The sequence below is a fragment of the Eimeria necatrix genome, genomic scaffold (genome assembly GCF_000499385.1).
Source record: "Eimeria necatrix Houghton genomic scaffold, Enh_scaff65, whole genome shotgun sequence".
Lineage (NCBI taxonomy): Eukaryota > Apicomplexa > Conoidasida > Eucoccidiorida > Eimeriidae > Eimeria > Eimeria necatrix.
Genome location: NW_013651719.1, coordinates 71443 through 89178, shown reverse-complemented (window position 1 = coordinate 89178; position 17736 = coordinate 71443). Strand labels below are relative to the sequence as shown.

The 17736-nt window shown below is 53.1% G+C and overlaps 3 protein-coding genes across 3 annotated transcripts; 2 read left to right on the top strand and 1 right to left on the bottom strand.

Moving 5' to 3' along the window:
• Window positions 1-828: 828 nt before the first annotated feature.
• On the top strand, window positions 829-4826 carry ENH_00069100 (hypothetical protein, conserved; the record flags this gene model as incomplete). The annotated part of the gene is made up of 5 exons (XM_013577433.1): window positions 829-1876; window positions 2322-2518; window positions 2753-3497; window positions 4009-4234; window positions 4487-4826. The coding sequence occupies 5 exons, from the start codon at window positions 829-831 to the stop codon at window positions 4824-4826; spliced, it is 2556 nt and encodes an 851-aa protein (XP_013432887.1).
• A 1474-nt stretch (window positions 4827-6300) lies between these two features.
• ENH_00069090 (ADP-ribosylation factor domain-containing protein, putative) lies at window positions 6301-7590 on the bottom strand (the record flags this gene model as incomplete). The annotated part of the gene is made up of 4 exons (XM_013577432.1): window positions 6301-6322; window positions 6611-6711; window positions 7119-7338; window positions 7562-7590. 4 exons carry the CDS (start codon window positions 7588-7590, stop codon window positions 6301-6303), a joined length of 372 nt encoding a protein of 123 aa, XP_013432886.1.
• A 4736-nt stretch (window positions 7591-12326) lies between these two features.
• On the top strand, window positions 12327-17588 carry ENH_00069080 (jmjC domain-containing protein, putative; the record flags this gene model as incomplete). Its single annotated transcript, XM_013577431.1, has 5 exons — window positions 12327-13406; window positions 13792-14046; window positions 14206-14796; window positions 15074-15294; window positions 15476-17588. 5 exons carry the CDS (start codon window positions 12327-12329, stop codon window positions 17586-17588), a joined length of 4260 nt encoding a protein of 1419 aa, XP_013432885.1.
• Between the last annotated feature and the right edge of the window lie 148 nt (window positions 17589-17736).

The window sequence follows — 17736 nt, the reverse complement described above, 5'->3', positions numbered from 1 at the left end:
TGCCAATTAGTGAACTACCGCGGCTGGGAAGGCGAATAAGAGTGCAGCAGCAGCAGAAGCTGCAGCTGACTTCTCTAGCCGCAATGACTCCATTGAAATGTCCCAAGTAAGAAGCGTGTTTCAGTACATGAGGTGTTGCAGCTGCTAGTGGCGTTGCTGACACCGCAGCAGCAAGTTTTCTGCCACAGATGTCGCCACAGTTGTGGTGCAGAAGTTTGGAGGGTTTAGCGCCCTTGCTTGATTGAAGAACCATTACAGCTTTTCTTGCAGGCTGCTGCGGCTGCTGTTGTCGGCTGCGGTTTGCATGCATACGTATGTCGGCAGCAGCAGTACCACAAGTAGACGAAAAAACAACAAAATCTATGCGTTGCTATTACAGTCTGTACACTGTCTTTGTTCTCCTTTGAGCCCTTCATATTCTGTTGCAGCAACAGCAGTTTGCTGCTCTTGCGGCTTTGGGCAGACTTAGGGTCTGCCATTACCTGGTAGTACCACTGATTTCTCGGAGCTGCTTTGGCATCAGCAGCTGCGATGACGTGTGTATTAATTGTGCTATTTTTACGCATTGTTTTAGCTGCAGAAGCCGAAACTTACAGAAGCAGCACGTCGTAGCCTTCAGTGGAACCTTCTGTTCCTCTCTAGGCTGCTCTTCAGCCTGATCCTTAAGCCTGGGACACGGGCCGCGGCTGCAGCGCTCCTACGCCATCAGCAACAAAAATGCGGAAAGCACAGTAAAAAGGCCCTTGATGCTGCGGTAGAGTCGCCCAGCAGCTCTCTGCTGCGGCGGCATTGCTGGGGGTGGCATATTTCCTGCTTGCAGCAGGAAGTATGAGGCCCTCACAGCCAACGCAGCAGCGACTGATCAGCTGCAGCGAGGAGCAGCGAAACTCTCAAGATCAGTGCCATTCTGCTCCAGAAGAAGTGTCTGGCCATCGCGATGGAAGATCCGGACTCGAGAGTGGGCCGGCGGGACGACAGGGCCCCACAGCAGCAGAGCACAAGCTCTTGCTGCAACTGCTTCAGGAGCAGCAGGAGCAAATGGTCACCTCTCGACAATGCATTCAACAGATGATACGACAGCAGCAGCGACAGATCATGCAGTGGCAACAACAACAGCAGCAGCAGCAGCAACAGCAACGGCTGCCTTGGGTACTAGACAACCTCAAGAAACTGCTGCCTCCTCAGTTATTTTCTTGGCTTGTGAAGACAACAACAGAAAACATCAGACGAAGCATTCATGGCGATAGTAGCGGCAGCAGTAGTAGCATCAACGGTAGCAGGAATTGCAGCAGCAACAGCGGCAACAGCAACTGCATCACCAGCAGCACAGCAGACGGGGGCGCACATCTCGCTGCAGCGCTTCGACAGCTCCTGGCGGCAGTCCTAAGAGACCCATCAACTCTTCAGTTCGCCGCTCCTGCTGCAGGTGAAACACCAACAACTGCTCCAGCAGCAACAGCGAAACCAATGGCTTCTTCGCCAGCTGCAGCACCCGTTGTAGCACCAGCTGTGGCACCAGCTGTGGCACCAGCTGCAGCACCAGTTGCAGCACCAGTTGCAGCACAAGCAGAGACAACCGTTCCGTTTCGAGCTCTTTCAAATGGCCGCAAGAAGCAGTTGAAGCAGCATGAGCAACAGCAGAGTGAGCAGCATCAAACGGCTCAGCCTCGAGGCCGTGGCCGTTCCCGACTTGCTGCAGCTTCGTCTCACCAACAGCAACAGCAGCATCAGGGTGAAGGTGAGGGGTCGGACTGGCTGTTGCGGTACGAGGGCCGTAGGCTGGGCATTTCTCTTCGCCGCGAATCTGTTGAGCATTCCTTCGACCCAAGATACACCCACAACGTTAAGTTGTCCCCAGATAGGAATACAGCCACAGGTAGCTCAACTACAGCGCCGCTTGCTAGTTGTGATCGTGCTAGTGCTGTTGTTGTGCGTGGTTGTGATGTAGCATCGTTTGTGCCGCGACAGCTGCGATTGTTGCCTGCCGCGCTGCTGCTGCCGCAGCAGCTGTTTTCCTGAAAGTTGCATTGCCCGGTTTTTGACTAAGCCGGCTCATGAGGACTCTGCTGCTCCTCATCTTGGTATATTGCTGTGGCTAATTATATTTTTTCGCCGGTGCAACATTTGCTTTTGCCTGAGCCAGTGTTTGTCTCGCCTTTTCTAGCTCTGTATTTGCGTTTGTGATGGGCCTCTTATCGCAATAATGACATGTCGACGGCGCCTGGCTGTTACAGCAGCTTCAGCTTAGCTTGAGCATGTAGTTGCTGCTGTTAACTGCTGTTTTTGTGGCTTTACTTCTGCTGCTGATGCGACTGGTGCAGGTGGACGAAACTGGGGCAGCTCTCTGTCACGCTGCTGTTGCAGTTGGGGCTCTTTCTACTTCGAGGTCAAGGTGGGCCCTTTGGGGCCTCACAGTGGATCAGGCCCCTCCGGAGGCATTATTTACGCAGCAGACCAGGTGCCCAACTTGCCCATCAAGGGTTGGGGCCCGGCGAAGACAACAAAGCAAGTGGCAATGGTAAGACAGAGGCACAGGTAGTAGTAGGCAGGAAGCAATAGAACTGGAGGCAGACAGTGAACTGGAGACAGGTGAGTCGAGGGCAACAAGAAAAGGGGAAGTAAAAACAGAAGGATAGAAAGGATACAAGTGAATTTGATGGAATTTGGCCTTTTCTTACGATCGGCATGCAGCTAAGATCTTGCAGGATAGCGTTCGGTCTTCAAGGCTAGGCATTGGTTTCTGCGGGCTCAGGAATATGAAGATGAATTTGTTGTTGGCCCTCACAACGCCCTCGGTCCCTGTTTACGCATCGGCGTGTCCTCTCGCTTATCTCCTCCGCTGGCCCCTTTGGGTTCCAACCCGTTTGGTTACGCGATTGGCTCCTACTGTGAGATCCCCCAGCGCGAGATAGAGTCATCACTTTCTGAAGAACGGTGCAGCTGCAGCTGCAGCACATGTGGAAACATATGCAATATCAAGTCGAGCCCTAGTGACACCCCCAGTCTGCGCGAGATTAAGCTAGTGAGAGGAGCTCCCAGTCGCCGGGGCCTCTTCGTGGTGACTCGGGGCCGTCGAAAACGCCTGAAGCGCTCAGACATATTCTTTCCAATGCAGCCCCCTTGTGACGAGCCTTTAGGACCACAAGGTTCTACAGAGGCAGTAGAGGCGGTAGAGGGCGGTAGTGCGGGACAGCACCTTTCACCCCCTACAGATGAAGCAAGCGACGATCTTGCTGCAGCTGCGCTGGATGCAGCAACAGCTGCGGCTGCCGCTAACGTTGATGCAGGGTCTAGGAAGGGAGGGTTGTGCAGATGCGGATGCGCGGCGTGCGGAGACCCCTATGCGGGTGCCTCCAGGGCCTCTCATATGTCTGCTGCTGCGCCTGCTCTACGTGATGGAGACATTGTCGGCTGTTTCGTTCATCTACCTGGAAGGCCTCCAGCCACTCTGGAGGACCCTCGAGGCCGTCCCAGTCTTTGGCGGTTCTTGCAGCAAGGTGAAAAACAGTTCAGGGGGAAGAGAAAATGGGTGGTGGCTGTACGCCTTGTGAGGTATCTTTTGTTCACAGACATTGTTGGGTTGTCTAGGCTGTTCCTGGGGTTGATGAGTTTGCTTGTTGGCAGTAGAGCTTCATGAGATCCACTGAAGCCGTTGTGGCGAAGGGTGAATTTCGAATTTCATTTTTTCCTCACCGTGTCTTATCGTTGTATGCCTTTGTGTCATTTGTGTGTGCGTTTCAATGCTTTTCTGATGTGTTTGTCTTGTCTGTGCTTTCTTATGCACCGATTTTCTGAATTCTCCCCTTGACTTGCTTCTTTCTTTGACTGTGCCTGCGCCCAGATCTATATAGTTTTATCGTCTGTCTGTGTGGACTAAAGCCTATCCGTTTCCTAGTTATTTTTTTTCCTTCGAAGCCTGTGTGTGTGCATGGCTTTCTTTACTGTCACCTTTTTTGAACACATGGGACAGCCTTTCCGTTGTTTTTTTGCGTCTAACTACTTGTTCAGGGCTCTTGTGTGACGTGACGCACGAGTCCACTTTGCCGAAGGGCGTCATTTATCCCCGTTCTTTCATCTCCTTTTCTGTCAACGGCTGCGTCTACCACAGAGTCCTGGGGCCTCTGCTTTGCTGTGAGCTGCACCCAGCTGTCTCCCTCTTCAATGGGGCCTCTGCTACCCTCAACTTAGGCCCGAACTTTGCCTTCCTCCCGCAGGAGCTCCGGCGCTACTTCAGGTGACGCCCTGGAATTTGTGCTGATACTGCTGCGATCTTCCGTGCCTCTGTTGTTACCGCTGGTGAACGCTGCATTTGCTGCTGCTGCAGAGTTAGATCAGAACTGTTGTTGGAACTTCCGACGCTACTGCTCCGCAGCGTGCCACTCCCCATGGCAGATATACCGTGGCTGCTGCAGCTGGTAGAAGACTATGAAAGTTGTGTCTTTTCTTCCAGAGCGTTTGTTACTGGTTCTGCTTTTACTGCACTCAGGCCTGCAAGGGAGATGCTCACCTCTGTGTACCCGCTGAAGCACGACCTTGTGAAGTTTTACTTGCTTGCGGCTGACAGCAACAGTAGCGGCAACAACAGTAGAGAGGACGAAGCGGATGCCAGCAGATCCTCCAAGCGACTGCGGACCATCGCGGAGGTTGAAGGCATGAAGGACGAAGCGCCAGAGGGACAGCAGCAACAGCCACTGCGTTTCGTCCCATTTGATGAGGCGACGCATCTTCGCAAGCTAAAGGCAGCAGCGCCGCAATTTCCGTTGTGTAGCGCATCCATGCAGCACCAACAGCAGCGGCGGTTACAGCGTCAACAGCAGCAGTTGTAAAGGCAACAGTAGCAAAAGCAGCAACAGGATACTCAGCAACCGCAGCGACTGCAGAAAACAAGTCCGCACGGATAGGCAGCTCTGTTTTAGGCAACCTATTCTGCCCTGTTTCGCTCTAACGGGCATGGGGAGAAGTCTTTGTCAAATCAAGGGCTGCAGCAACTCCAGCTGCAACAAAACGACCTTCCCGTGATCCTCTACGCTTGACGGCACCGACGGCACTGCAATTCAGACAACTACTGCAGCGACTACGATCCTTTGTGCTGCACTGATAGGACAGCCGCAGCACTACAGACGGCGGTAGTGACACTGTTATGACTCAGATACTTTTGAATTTGCAGTTAAATCATTTGTGGCTTCGGTTTCGATTTTTTTATTTGCGATGTGAAGTTGCAACCACCTACGCCAAACTCTACATTAATTACCGCTTCACTGGAGCCACTACTCGTAGCGAGTAAGAAATTAGTCCGTCGCCATAACGTTGCAGCTGGCGAGCTAATGGCAACACGCCCGGCAAACAGCAGCGGCAGCAGCTTCAGTAGAAGCAGCAGCTAGTTGCTTGCCATAGCGTTGCGGCCGCTGCGATTTTCCGCAAGCCTGATGTGTTGTGATTCTCAGTCATGGAGTGCCAGCACTGTAGAAGCAGCATCAACGGTGATGGCAGCAGCAGTAGGATAGGCTGCAGCACCGGCAACCGGAACTAACACCAGCAATCTACCCCAAGCAGCTAAGACGCTGGGCTAGGGGTTCAAGTGCTGCCACTGGGTAGCCGCATCTTGCCGTGACGTGGCTACTGTTATCTGCAACCACCTACCGGCGTCGCGGGGGACTTTCTCAGAGCAATGCAGCCAATGCCGAGTTCTTGCCTGTTAAGGAGCAAGAACTTAACTGTGGCCACGGGCCAAGAAGTTACGCGAAGATGTGTACCAAAGACTTTAGCCCCGCTGGGCGCTCGGTGAAGCTGAGTATACACTTCCTGTGCCTCTCATCTAAGGCCAACTGTGCACGATCTGGTTTTTATCTGTATAAACCACGCTGGGGGGGCCTCTTCAATAAGACGCGTGGTGCGCACAGTGCCAACAGACAATCTTTGTCGATATACGGCTTCTTCCGATTTGTTGCCACTTCATTGCATCTTCTTGCTCCGCGTTCACTAAAGCCTGCCCCGACCGATGCCTGTGCCGCTGCTGCGGCTGCTGCATCTCGAGAAAATTGTCTCGAGCGCGCTAGAGGAACATACCATAAGGCAGCGTAGAGGAGAACAGAGACCGAAGCGGAAAGATGTAAGCTCGCCCCCAACCCTTCAGAATCGGTAGTGCACGAAAATGAAACAACAAGCACCTGCTGCTGCCGCTGCTGCTACTTGAACAGGGGATACAGCTGCGCTGCACATATGGCAGCAGGAACGACTCGTGCTGCTGCTGCAAGCTCTTCAGGTCAAACTGCTGTGGAGTGCTGAGGATGCGAGCAGATGTCAGGACAGTACATCAGCCAGCCTGCAGCAATAAACGCCATGAATGATAGAACTGTTTTCTCTGTCCTTCCCTCCCCTGCTGCCCCTTTAGTTTCGAGCAGAGGAGAGGAAGGACACTAAGATGGAAGGACAGCACGGAAAAAGAACGAACATAAACAAAAGAGCGGAAGAGAATGCTGCGGGCCACAAACGAAATTCGAGACGACAGCAGGCAGGCTGAATGGCCGTGCATTGTTTCTTCCTCCGACCATCACAAAGAAACAGAAGAAGAAAGAGGGCCAGAGGACGATCAGTCACAGCAGCTGCTCACCAGTCCATGGCTGCCGACAGACCCTCGCCTTTCACGGCTGACGCACTGAAAACTGACCACCGTCTGTCCCGCAGAGTGGGCAGCCCCAAAGCCATTGAAATCTGTCAAAGGCACAAAGACACACGCAGATAAGCGATCTCAGGGAGTACCTCTTTGAACGCCTGTGAATTGAAACGTATAGGCAGACAGCCAACACACGACAAGAGATACAGTTGTACAGAAAATCCACCGAAATTTTCAGCGTCGTTAAGGGCACATGTAGTGAACAGCCCAACGAGAAAAAGAAAGCTTCACTGCGTCTAATGGGCAGGCCAAGTGCGAGCACCAGTCTGACGTAACGGCCGGGCAAAGTACGCGCCATGTATGACTGACGAGAGAACAAAGATACAACACCACGGGATGTCAACTAAATGGCCACGGTAGACCTTCTAAGACCATCCATGCACCGCCAGTATCACCACCGGTAAGTACCGAAGCGGCAGCAGCAGCCACAAAAGTCGCAACATACCTCCCCCTCGTTGAGTGCACGCGGGAGATCCTGCTTGTTAGCAATGACAGCGAGAGCCACATCTTTAAGCTCTTCTTCCTGTGCAACCACATCAAAAGAAGCTGCTGCTGATGCAGCCGCTACCGGTACTGCTTGACGCTGCTGGGAGCCCACCACTTCTGACGAGGAGGCGTGCACAAGATTTCTATCTAGGCTATCACTGCTACTGTCAAGACGTCCTCTTCACAGCGCTCGCTGAAGCAGCAGCCCCAGCAGGTGTTGGCACTGCTGCAGCAGCGGTGATATTTCTGCTGCTGCAGCAATGCACCTCAAGCATGAGCAGCAACTCTTGCCGGGCATCAGGAAGCCTCTCCACATCGGCGCTATCCACTACATAGATTAAAGCCTGAGTATTCGGGTAGTAGCATCGCCAGTAGGGCCTGCAAACAAAACGTGGCCCTTACTGTAAGCGAGATGTGACCCTTGTAGGCATCTTGAAACTTGGTAGGACTCAACTTTTACGTACTGCGTCGTAGCGCTCAACACCGGTGATGGTTCATGGCAACGAGGATGCAGCTAAATTCTAAAAGACAGCAACATGCGTATCAGATATAGATTTATGTTTTTCTCCGGCACTTGTGGTTTATGATTAAACGCTTGCCACTCAGCACTCCGAGCTTGCCTGATTGATGTCTGGCCGCCCAGATCCCAGACCTGGAATTCAATATTCTTGTACTTGACAGTTTCCACGTTGAAACCAATAGCTGCATAAGAAGCACGCATGAAGAAGCGTTAACGCCGCTGCTACTCTTGCACATCTTGTTGTTATACTTGAAACTAATGCTGCTGTCATACGCTTACTTGGTACTGTTTGTATGACTTCATTGAGGTGCAAGCGATCTGCATATAAGAAGACATATGCAGAAGTGCAGTGGCCAGTAAAGCCCCAACTGCAGCAGAAGCTACTGGCAATATCACCCCCTTCTCTTTGGCATCGCTGTCTTCATGCCTGTTGTTTCTATTCTTAACACGATTACGCATCACACATCTTCTGGGCGCAAGAAAGCACGAGCAGCCGCGGTATTTCATGAAAGAAGCAAAGCTCGTTCCTACAGCAAGCGTCAAGAACTGCCCTACCTAGAGGAGAAACTAATTGCAGAAGTGAAAATAACCTACAGAGTATAGTGGTCTTTCCGGCGTTGTCCAAGCCCAGGATCAATACCCGCACTTCGCGCCCCCCAAAGAGGCGCGGGAACCACGAGGAAAGAGCTCCGCCCATCGCTCTAGCCTCAACACCAGACCCTGGTCCCCAATCCCTAAATCCTGGAGCTCAGGTCTTAGGCCCTCAGTGGCCGACCATTGAGAAGATAGACGAAGATACAAGTCCTACTCTGTATCCCTCAACAAGCTAAGAGCCCTAGGTGTTTAGGCGGGGATCGGGGGACGCCTAGTCCCCAAGAACTCTAAGCACCTCGAACACTAGCAGCAGCAATGCTGGTGCGGGCTTTGTCTCGCACGCCTTTGACACAGGCAGCAGCGGATACAAAAGAACAGCCGGAGAGTTTCCGCCTATGCCCCTGCCGTAATTGCTGTTCCGTAGGCGGCAGTGGAAGCAGTGCGGCTGCTGCCACTAATAGACCGCCTTTAACGACATCAATGAGCGAGCGGCCTATGCATGTCTGTGAAACGAACTCATTTATTAAGAGGTAAGCAATGTTGCAATTGTGATGCTGCTGCTGTCTGTGCTGCTGCCGGGAGCTGCGGGCTGCAACGGCAACTAGAGGACAGTGGCGACAGCACAAGCAACAAAAGCGGCAACAGCAGACATACCACAGCACAACTCCCCTCCATATTACTGCAAAATTTCATTGCAATCGAGTTGTATCCACGTCACCGACTCTACAGTCTGGCAGAAGGGCTCTGGCATGCAACTTCGGCTGCAGCCTCTCCTGCGCATCTACGGGTGCACATGGACAGCGAGCAGCAGCTATTTCTCTATCGAAAATCCAGTATGACATTTGCTTCTTTTATTCTTCCCTCCTTGTCATATCAGGGGAATTCACTTCCAGGGTTGGCTCACTGTGCAATGCCCTGTTTTGACAGCCAGCGGAGGCTCCACAAGCTGTGTTTCTTGTGCATGTCAATCCCGAATATGGGTATCAAGACTTCTATATGACTGGTGCTCAGAAACATTCATTGATTCAAACTACATACACCCTCTCAACTCTACTGACTATGCACCTCCAGTGTGTGCGTTTATCTTCGAAGCTTTCATTGCAGTCTCTCGGCAGTGGACTTCTGTTTTGGACCAAAAATGAGACGCAGTATATATGACATTCTTCAGAGATACTTGGGGCGATATCATCGAAGATCACCCGAGTAGGAGGGTAGGCTGCGCAGGGCACTGTGGTGTGAGCAGAAATATCGAGTCTGTACTATTCGGAAACGCGGGACATCAGCAGTCTTTACTGAGCTTCTACTTTACGTTTTGCCACCGGCACAAAGGGCGGGGAATGAGCTGGAAATCAGCGGTGCATATGCCTCTAACAACCTGAATAAAATCAGCATTCTGCTTCTGCTTGTTGGACTTAAATTATGCACACGAAACCAGATTTTAGGCACGCAGACTCAAAAGTGTCTATAGATAAAAATGCAGTGCACAAGGTCGAGAGAAGACGTGAGCAAATCCACGCACTGCCAGCAAATGGACGTCTCGTATGTATGAGTTGATTTCTCCCGAAATATTGATGACACGTTTTTGAGTAGATATTTGGCACTACGTGTTTTAAAAACCTCTGGCAAATTCGAAAATTCCCTGCTGGCAAGAAAAGCCGACAAAAGGCTTTCACATGCAGCTCAAAGATGCTTAGCTACCCTCGTAAGCGTGGCTCACAACGGTTCTCTTGTTTTGCAAAAACTGAGTAGGGAGAGGTGGCAGTGCTGCTAACGGGGAACATCTTGTTCGTCAGATAGCTAGCGAAGTGGAACACCTAATGAGGAAATCGGAGTGCCCGTGCCTTAAAGTGGCATTTTCAGCGCACCAACAGTCTATGAAGCACTTGGGCAGATGCACCATGAAGACTTCCAGGGCTTTTTGAGATTCACTTCACCGCGAACGGTATTGGCTCCAAACGATGGGGCCGGAGCGGTTGTGCTGCGGTAAGTTGACTTGTGGATAGTTGAAACCGCTCTAGGCAACGCCAGCTCAATTTCGCCTTCTTGGGAAGCAGCACAACACACAGAGCCAAAGGCTGCACAGGCAAGTTGCATTTGGGGATAGTTCGCTCCACTAAAGAATAGCACTAGTGCAGCATGGGATAGATGTATCTACACTGCACTTCGGTCATGGCTATCAGGAGAGAGACGCGTTATGGCTCTCCAGGTCCTGTGCAACACTCAAGGGGCGGAATAACAGTCTTGACACTGGGGCCGCGGAGCGAACCGAGACTAGCCGGTTTGTTACTATTCACAAGAAATCGAAGTATGGGAAGCCGTTACATGCAACCAAGCAAATATGAGGTGCAAGATGCTGGGAGTGTTCGAGACTCTGGGGATATTTGTATGTGATGCTTGTACGTGAGTGCTGAGTCAAGACGATGGGTAGGCGGCGTTGCTGAAGACTGTCCTTGTAACGCTGCTTCATAGGCAGCCGCCACAGTCTCCCTCTGCAGTGTCGCAGTAAAGTACTTTTGATGCTGGACTTCGCCAATATTCGTATACCGGCAAAATCCGTTCCAGTTTTTTTCAGGCTGTGCTGCATCTAGCGGCGCCCAGAGCACAGCACATGGAGTTTAGCGCCGCACGTTCATGCCTTGTCACTATAGAGTTTGAACTAATATAATGAACACGAAGCAACAGCTGTGAGCTCTCCTTTGAACTACCGCGCATTTATAAGAAGCCAGCACCTTCAGCTGGCCGGTCAGTAAACGTGTTCGAGAGCTTTGCTATGTGAATTCATCCCCTTTCCCCGACAATCATGAGTTACGAGATGAAATTCTTGAGATTAAAGATCCAGGAAAAACAGCCTCGATGCGCCGTGCGAGTACATTCTCAAGCAGGCACTGTGTCTCGAACGCCTGTGGCTGCTTCACCAGAGACGCGTCCATTGCAGCGGTTCTTGTTTTGCTATCTCCAAAAAAACTCCTTTCTAGTAAGCAGTGTCAAGACAAAAGGAAAAGATGCACAATTTTACTAAATTCGTGGCAAAATAGTTGACTCCAGCAGACTCATGCAGTTTATGTGGAAGCACCAGCCACATGCCACCCATGTACAAGAGCGTAGACTATACTGCATTGCTGCCTCATATACTAACGCCAGTTCGCCTAGTGTTGTGACTACGTCTAAGTGTCTAACACGAGCACCCTTGTCGGCTCTTTGATGCCGCTTCTTACGCTTTGCTGTAGCAGCTGCATATACCTAGAAAGCGCGGGATGCAACAGAACGTCGTTTTGCGTGAGACTCGTGGAGAGTATATGGTCCCCATCCAGGGTCTCTCCTATATCTACGATAATTCCTCTAAAGGGGCTTCCTTCGATAGGCTACGCAGCTCTTGATGTTATACCAGGGACGACTGCAGCTCTCAGGGCCAGCAGCCTCCCGTGCACGAGGGCCCTCCTGCCCACGCTTCTGATGGGGCCTCCTTTGCTGGAGTTGCTGCTGCAGTTGTTCGTGCTGCGGCGTCGAATTTCTTATTTTGGGGATAGGGGGAGTAGTGCGTCACCCCGAGTCTTCTGTGCGTGTGTCTGCATCAACAGCAGCGGTTAGCTGCTGCAGCTTTGCGGTGTCGGCCTGCATGCCTGCAAAGGGTGGTAGAAGGTGGTGCTCATAGATTCTGCTTATTCGACTGCCCGCGCCCAAACATTATTTTGCCTTTGCATCGAGGGACGGGCCTCTCGGTGGCCCAGGGACCTCTCGTTTCCTCTTAAGCGCAGCTGCTCAGCTGTTGCTGCCGCTGCTGTCCGTCTCCCCTCCGGATCTCCTCCTTTTCTCTGGACTTCTCGACGATCAGTTGGCCTCATCTGCGTCCTACGCAGATATTTGTGCGGCGCGGGCTATTCCGGGCGCAGCAGCAGCTGTGGGGGCCCCCGTGGTAGCACCGACGGGAGGAGCTGCAGCAGTCGTTGCTCCAACAATATTGAGATACAGCAGAAGCGCTCAGTAGCAGAAGTCCAGGGGTCCTGTTGATTTATTGCACGGTGTCTTGCTTTGGAGGCCCTCCTGTCCAAGGGCATGAGCTTCTTCATGGACGGCCGTTCGACATCAGAGGCCACAAGGCCCCCTGCAGGAGTTGCAGCACCGGCTGCAGCAGTAGCGCTGCCTGCCGCAGCAGGCAATGCTCCCTTTGCACCGCACTCAGCTGTGGCTTCCCATGCGTTCGCAAGAGGGCTGGCGCCCTTCTCATCCCCTGCAGCAGCGGCAGCAGCATTTCACGCGGTTGCAGCGGCAGCAATGCCGGCAGCGTCGAACCAAGCCGCTGCAATGGCAGCAGCACTAGCAGCAGCGGGTAGGCCGCTTTCAGTAGGCGGAGTTGGGCAGGCGGCTTCTGGTACAGTTGTGGCAGCCCCAGTAGCTACCATGCCTTTTGTTGGTCTTCCTTCTTCTGCTGCAGCTTCAGCAGGACAAGCAGCAGCGCATACTTCTGCGAATACTGTAATCGCAACAGCTCCCCCGGCAGCAGCAGCAGCTTCAGCTGCTGCAGCAGCACGAGTAGCAGCAGCAGCGCGAGCAGCCGCAGCAGTTCGAGCCTCACCAGCAATACCAGCAGCTGCAGCACTTCAGGCAGTTCCAGGAGCAGCGGCTGCGGCTCCAGCAGCAGCTGCAGCAGTATCAGCAGCCGCCACAGCAGTTTCGGGGCCACCGACAGTTTCAGCGCCTGCACCGGTTACAGCGGCAAGTGCAGCACCTTCAGCAGCAGGTACAGGGGCTTCAGCAGCACCTAACACTGTACCAGCAGCAGCAACAGGTGTCGCAACAGGGAGAATGATAACTCCTGGGTTTCATGGGACTATGTCAGCGCCTGCAGCAGCAAGCGCATCTGCGCCAACAGATCCCGCCTCAGCGACAGATGCTTCTGCCCCTTCTCCTCCGCCTGCTGCGGCGGCGAAGGCAGCTCCTGCTCGAGGGGGCCGTGGGGGCAGCCGCGGGGGCCGTCGGGGAAGGGGATCTAGTGTTGCAGCAGCTGGGGCTGCAGCTGGTACGCAAATGGCCGGGGAGAGGCCTCAGAGAGCGCGACGAGCACCTCGAATGTTTGAGGTGGATGCTGCCGCGGACGACAAGCTTCTAAAGGTCGCGATCGGGAGATCTTTGCTGGTGAGTCGCGGGGGAGGGAGCTGTTGTTTACTTTCTCGAGACTTTTTTTGATGCGCATACTCGTTGTTTTATGGGTTGGGTGATCATGCACCGAGATTTTAGAATTCCAGTTCCGGTGTCATCTTGTATTACATGTCTGCTCTGAAACTTGATACGACCTCACGTTGGTATGCGTTGGTCACCACGGAATTTTTCCGTATCTTGTCGCGTGACCTTTCCATTTATGTCCTGTGTTTTGGTGGTTCTTTCTCCTTTGTATCCGTTGTCAGTGGCCGATTTGATGCATTCCTGTCGTTTTAGACATTCGTGCCCAGTTAGTGACTGTGGCCGATGGCCCAGTTATGCCTTCCATCTGTGCAATGCCTGTTTGTACGTTTGGCTATAGGAGACACGCCGGGTGGAAATGAACTACTCGTCCCTGCCTGCAGTGCCGGAGTTACGTTTCCCGTCGTGTGAGGCCTTCCTTGTAAACCCGATTTCATTTTTTGAGAGTTTGAGGGCCATTGGCCGCGAGTTTGGAGCTGTTAAAATTATTCCCCCGCCTGATTGGGACCCACCGTTTGCACTTGACGCCTTGATCAATGACCAGGCGTTGTTTCACGTCCGCACGCAGGAGGTGCACTCTCTAATGGCGGCTAAGGTACCCTTGCTGCTCTGAGCCTTCCTACTTAGCTCCTGTCTGTTAGCCTGTCGTTGCTCCTGCGCAGCTGGTGGCAGTACAGGAAATTGAGTAGTCTGCTGCCAGCCGCGCTGCCGCCACCGCCGAGGACGCTTTCTTCCCTTGTCCTTCTTTTTGCAGCCTTTTCAGCACCCAGAGGCGCCCGTCCACGCATCTGAGCTTCGTTCGCATGACAGAGAACTAACCCGTCAGGTTTTCGGTTGCTACAGTCCCAGCATCGAGACAGTAGAGGCGGTTTATTGGAAGAGTGTGGAAAGCGGTTGTCCGCAACTCACCGTCCACTACGCTGCTGATCTCCGGACAAATGAACTTGGGAGTGGATTTCCCGTCGCGCCTGCAGGGACAGACGCATCAACGGCAGCGTGTAGCAGAAGCAGCAGCAGCAGCAGCACTGAGGCTAGCGTTGGAGGAAGCCCTCAGGAAAGGCAGTGCCAAGCGCCTCTTCAACACGCCCATGAGGGTTTAGCGAAGGCAGAGTTGCACAATAAGCAGCTGCAGCAGAAGCAACAACAGTACGACTACTGTACCCATCCATGGAACCTTGCCCGTCTAGCCAGAGTCGAGGGATCACTGCTGCGACATTACCATCGGGATGTACCTGGGGTCACTTCCCCCTGGCTGTACGTTGGCACCGTCTTCTCAAGTTTCTGCTGGCATACCGAGGACAATTTTTTCGCAGCTTGCAACTATCATCACTGGGGCGCTCCGAAGGTAATCTAGCTGTCATGCCAGCGGGTGGCTCTGTATATTTGACCTTCGCATGTCGAGGAAGTTGTGTATTTGCGTCTTTTTGGTAGATGGCACGAAACTCTATGTCATGATTGCTTGGTATGCATATCCTAACGAATATTACCGTTGGCCTGATGCTTGAGGGACGCTTTTTATGCTTTAGGCAGCATTATAGCTTAGGAGGGCTGTTATCAAATATGGGTGAAACTGGCGTGTTGAGTATTACTGATTGCTGCTGTTAGGCTTGCTGCTTTTTCAGATATGGTATGTGGTACCTCCCTCCCGCGCGCCTTCAGTGGAGAGGACCCTGCAGTCCTACCTCGCGGACCGGGACCCCCACTACGTCTTGCATTCCCTTACCGTGCAGCTACCTCCCTCGTTATTTGTGGAGAACGGCATACCTGTGTATCGGATTGAGCAGCACCCGAAGGAGTTTGTTATGCTTTGGCCTCGCACCTACCATGCGGGATTCAACGCGGGGTGAGGCGCTGCAGCAAATCCTTTGTATTTCCTTTGTGTGCTGCCGAAGCCCCAAGCACAGGACGCTTAAGTTGTGCGGCCTCTCCCTAGACATTGGGTCGTCTACATACCTCACGCTTACTACGTACGTTAATAGCAGTGGCCGATTGGTGATTCGCTCCCTTGCGTTGTGATGTTTCAGCTTCAACTGCAACGAAGCTTGCAACTTCGCGCCACCGCTTTGGCTACAGTGGGGCCAGAAGGCTATCCGAAGTTACCGGTACATGCGATCTACCTGCATTCCTTATCAACAGCTAGTACTTCGTTCTGCCATTCAGTCTGCCGGCGGTTTTTCTGCGCGCCAGCAACTCGAGCTCTGTCGAGCTGTAGCTCGACTCCTCATGGAGGAGTTCACCGCTCGTGCAGGTGCTGTGCAACAGCAGCTGGCTGCGGCACCAATGCAGTTAGCAGCAGGGCAGCTTAACCTTGTAGAAGCCTTGGATCCAGACGTGAAGGGCTGGCGACAAGACCTCAGACGGCTGCTTTCCACGTTCGGAGACTTGCTTGTGCCGCTTCCATTCGGGGATGATGATGGCCCGAAGGAGGAGCTGCTGGCTCGCGTTGCTGAAGTCTTATCGCTGCCCGTTAAAGACTGCAGCAGCTGCAAAGCGTGTTGCTCCCTTACCTGCGCCACTTGCTGCCACCAGGAGGATTATGTCTGTCTCGATTGTATTGGTAGCCTTTCCTGCAATTGTGCACAGCGAGTAGTCCTCTCAAGGGTCCCTCTTCCGACTCTTCGACTTGTTTATCAACACTGTCTGGACACGCTAATGCTACAGACCAAAGAAGTCACGACTGAGAGCTCTCAGCAGAGGCAGCAGCAGCAACATCTTGAGTGCCATTTAGGCGCAGATGCCAAGACTAAGGAGGACAACACAGTGTCTTTGTCTTCTGAAAAACCAGTGAGTGCAGCACTGGCAGTGGCAGCGGCAGAGGTTGCTGCTGTTGTCGAAGGAGTTGCAATGAAGTGCCCCTCGCCCGGAGCAGATGAGCTGGCGCCTCGAAAACGGGGAAGGCCCCGCGCAAACCCCCGAGCGTCAGGAGATGCGAAGAAGCGCGCAGCAGAGGCAGGTGCTGCAGCAGCTCTTCACGAGAAACCTCTTCTCCAGGAGATTCAGGAAGATTCATTGTTACAGGCTGTCCCCCCAGTGTCTGAGCTGGTTGCTCTTGAACGCAAGTCTTACAGGGGCGTTGACTATTACGCCGTCAGCTACAACGACGAAGCAGATCAAGAACCAGAACCGCAACCACCTTCCCCTCTGGCGGCTACGTCTCTTCCTTCCGTTACAACGGAGCCTCTGCAGCAGCAGCAAGAACAGCAACAGAACCATGCAACAGCGGCTCACTTGCCAGGAGCAGAAAATCCTGCTATCCTACATCAGCTGGGCTTGCAGGGATTTGCAGCTGCTGCTCTGCAGCACCGGCCACTGCAGCAGTCACAGGAGGCACAGCAGCAAGAGCTGAAGCAGCAGCAAGAATTGCTTCAGATCAAGCTACTGCTTGGAGAGCAGCGGATGCTGGATTCTTCAGCCGAGCAGCAACTAGCGGCACTGCAGCAGCACCACGAGCAGCAACAGCTTCAGCAACAGCAGCTTCAGCAGCAGCACCGCCAATTGCAGCAGCAGCAGTTGCAGTTGCAGCAGCAGCTGCAGCAGCAGCTGCAACAACAGCAGCAGCGACAAGCGGACTTGCACGCTTTGCAGGGCGCGGGGGCTCTGGAGTTACATTCCCACCATGGTTTGCTGCCTCATCCGCCGAGCAGTAATAGCATGAGCGCGCTTTCTGCTCATCAGCATCAGCGCGATGGAGAGAGGCTGCACAGCCTGTCTCCTTTGACGCATCGGTCATCAGAGAACAGAGGCAGCAGCCAGATGGGGAACGCCGGGGCCCCGCAGCAACAAGAGGCGGAAAACCTTCGCGCGAAGAAAAAAGAGCCTTTGGCCGTGGACTGCGGCGAATGGGCCCCGTGTGAGGTGGGATCTCAGCTAGACATAAGCGTCGGACGCTTGAGCAGCTCTCTGGTGCCAGCTCCGGAAGAGGCGCCACCCGTTGTAGGAAGACGCGGCAGGAGGGTCGTTCCCTTTCGGGTGATATCTCCGGACATGGTGGTCGACAGGAGAAGAGAACTGGCGGTGAGGAGGTATGTGCAACAACTAACTTGGAGGTATTTTATAAAAACTCTGAGGGAGGAAGCTGAGGATGATGATGAACAGATCTTACCCATGTTCAAACGTGCCGCAAGACCAGAATCATGATTGTTTTGTTGCTGCAGATCTACACGTTCAGCTTCACACACATTGACTTATGTCATGTTTGCACTTGTTTTTGCATGCATAGACAGACCGAGCTAGAGACATATTTTAATACGGTAATGTCAAGTGCCCACAAATTTTGCATGAAGGT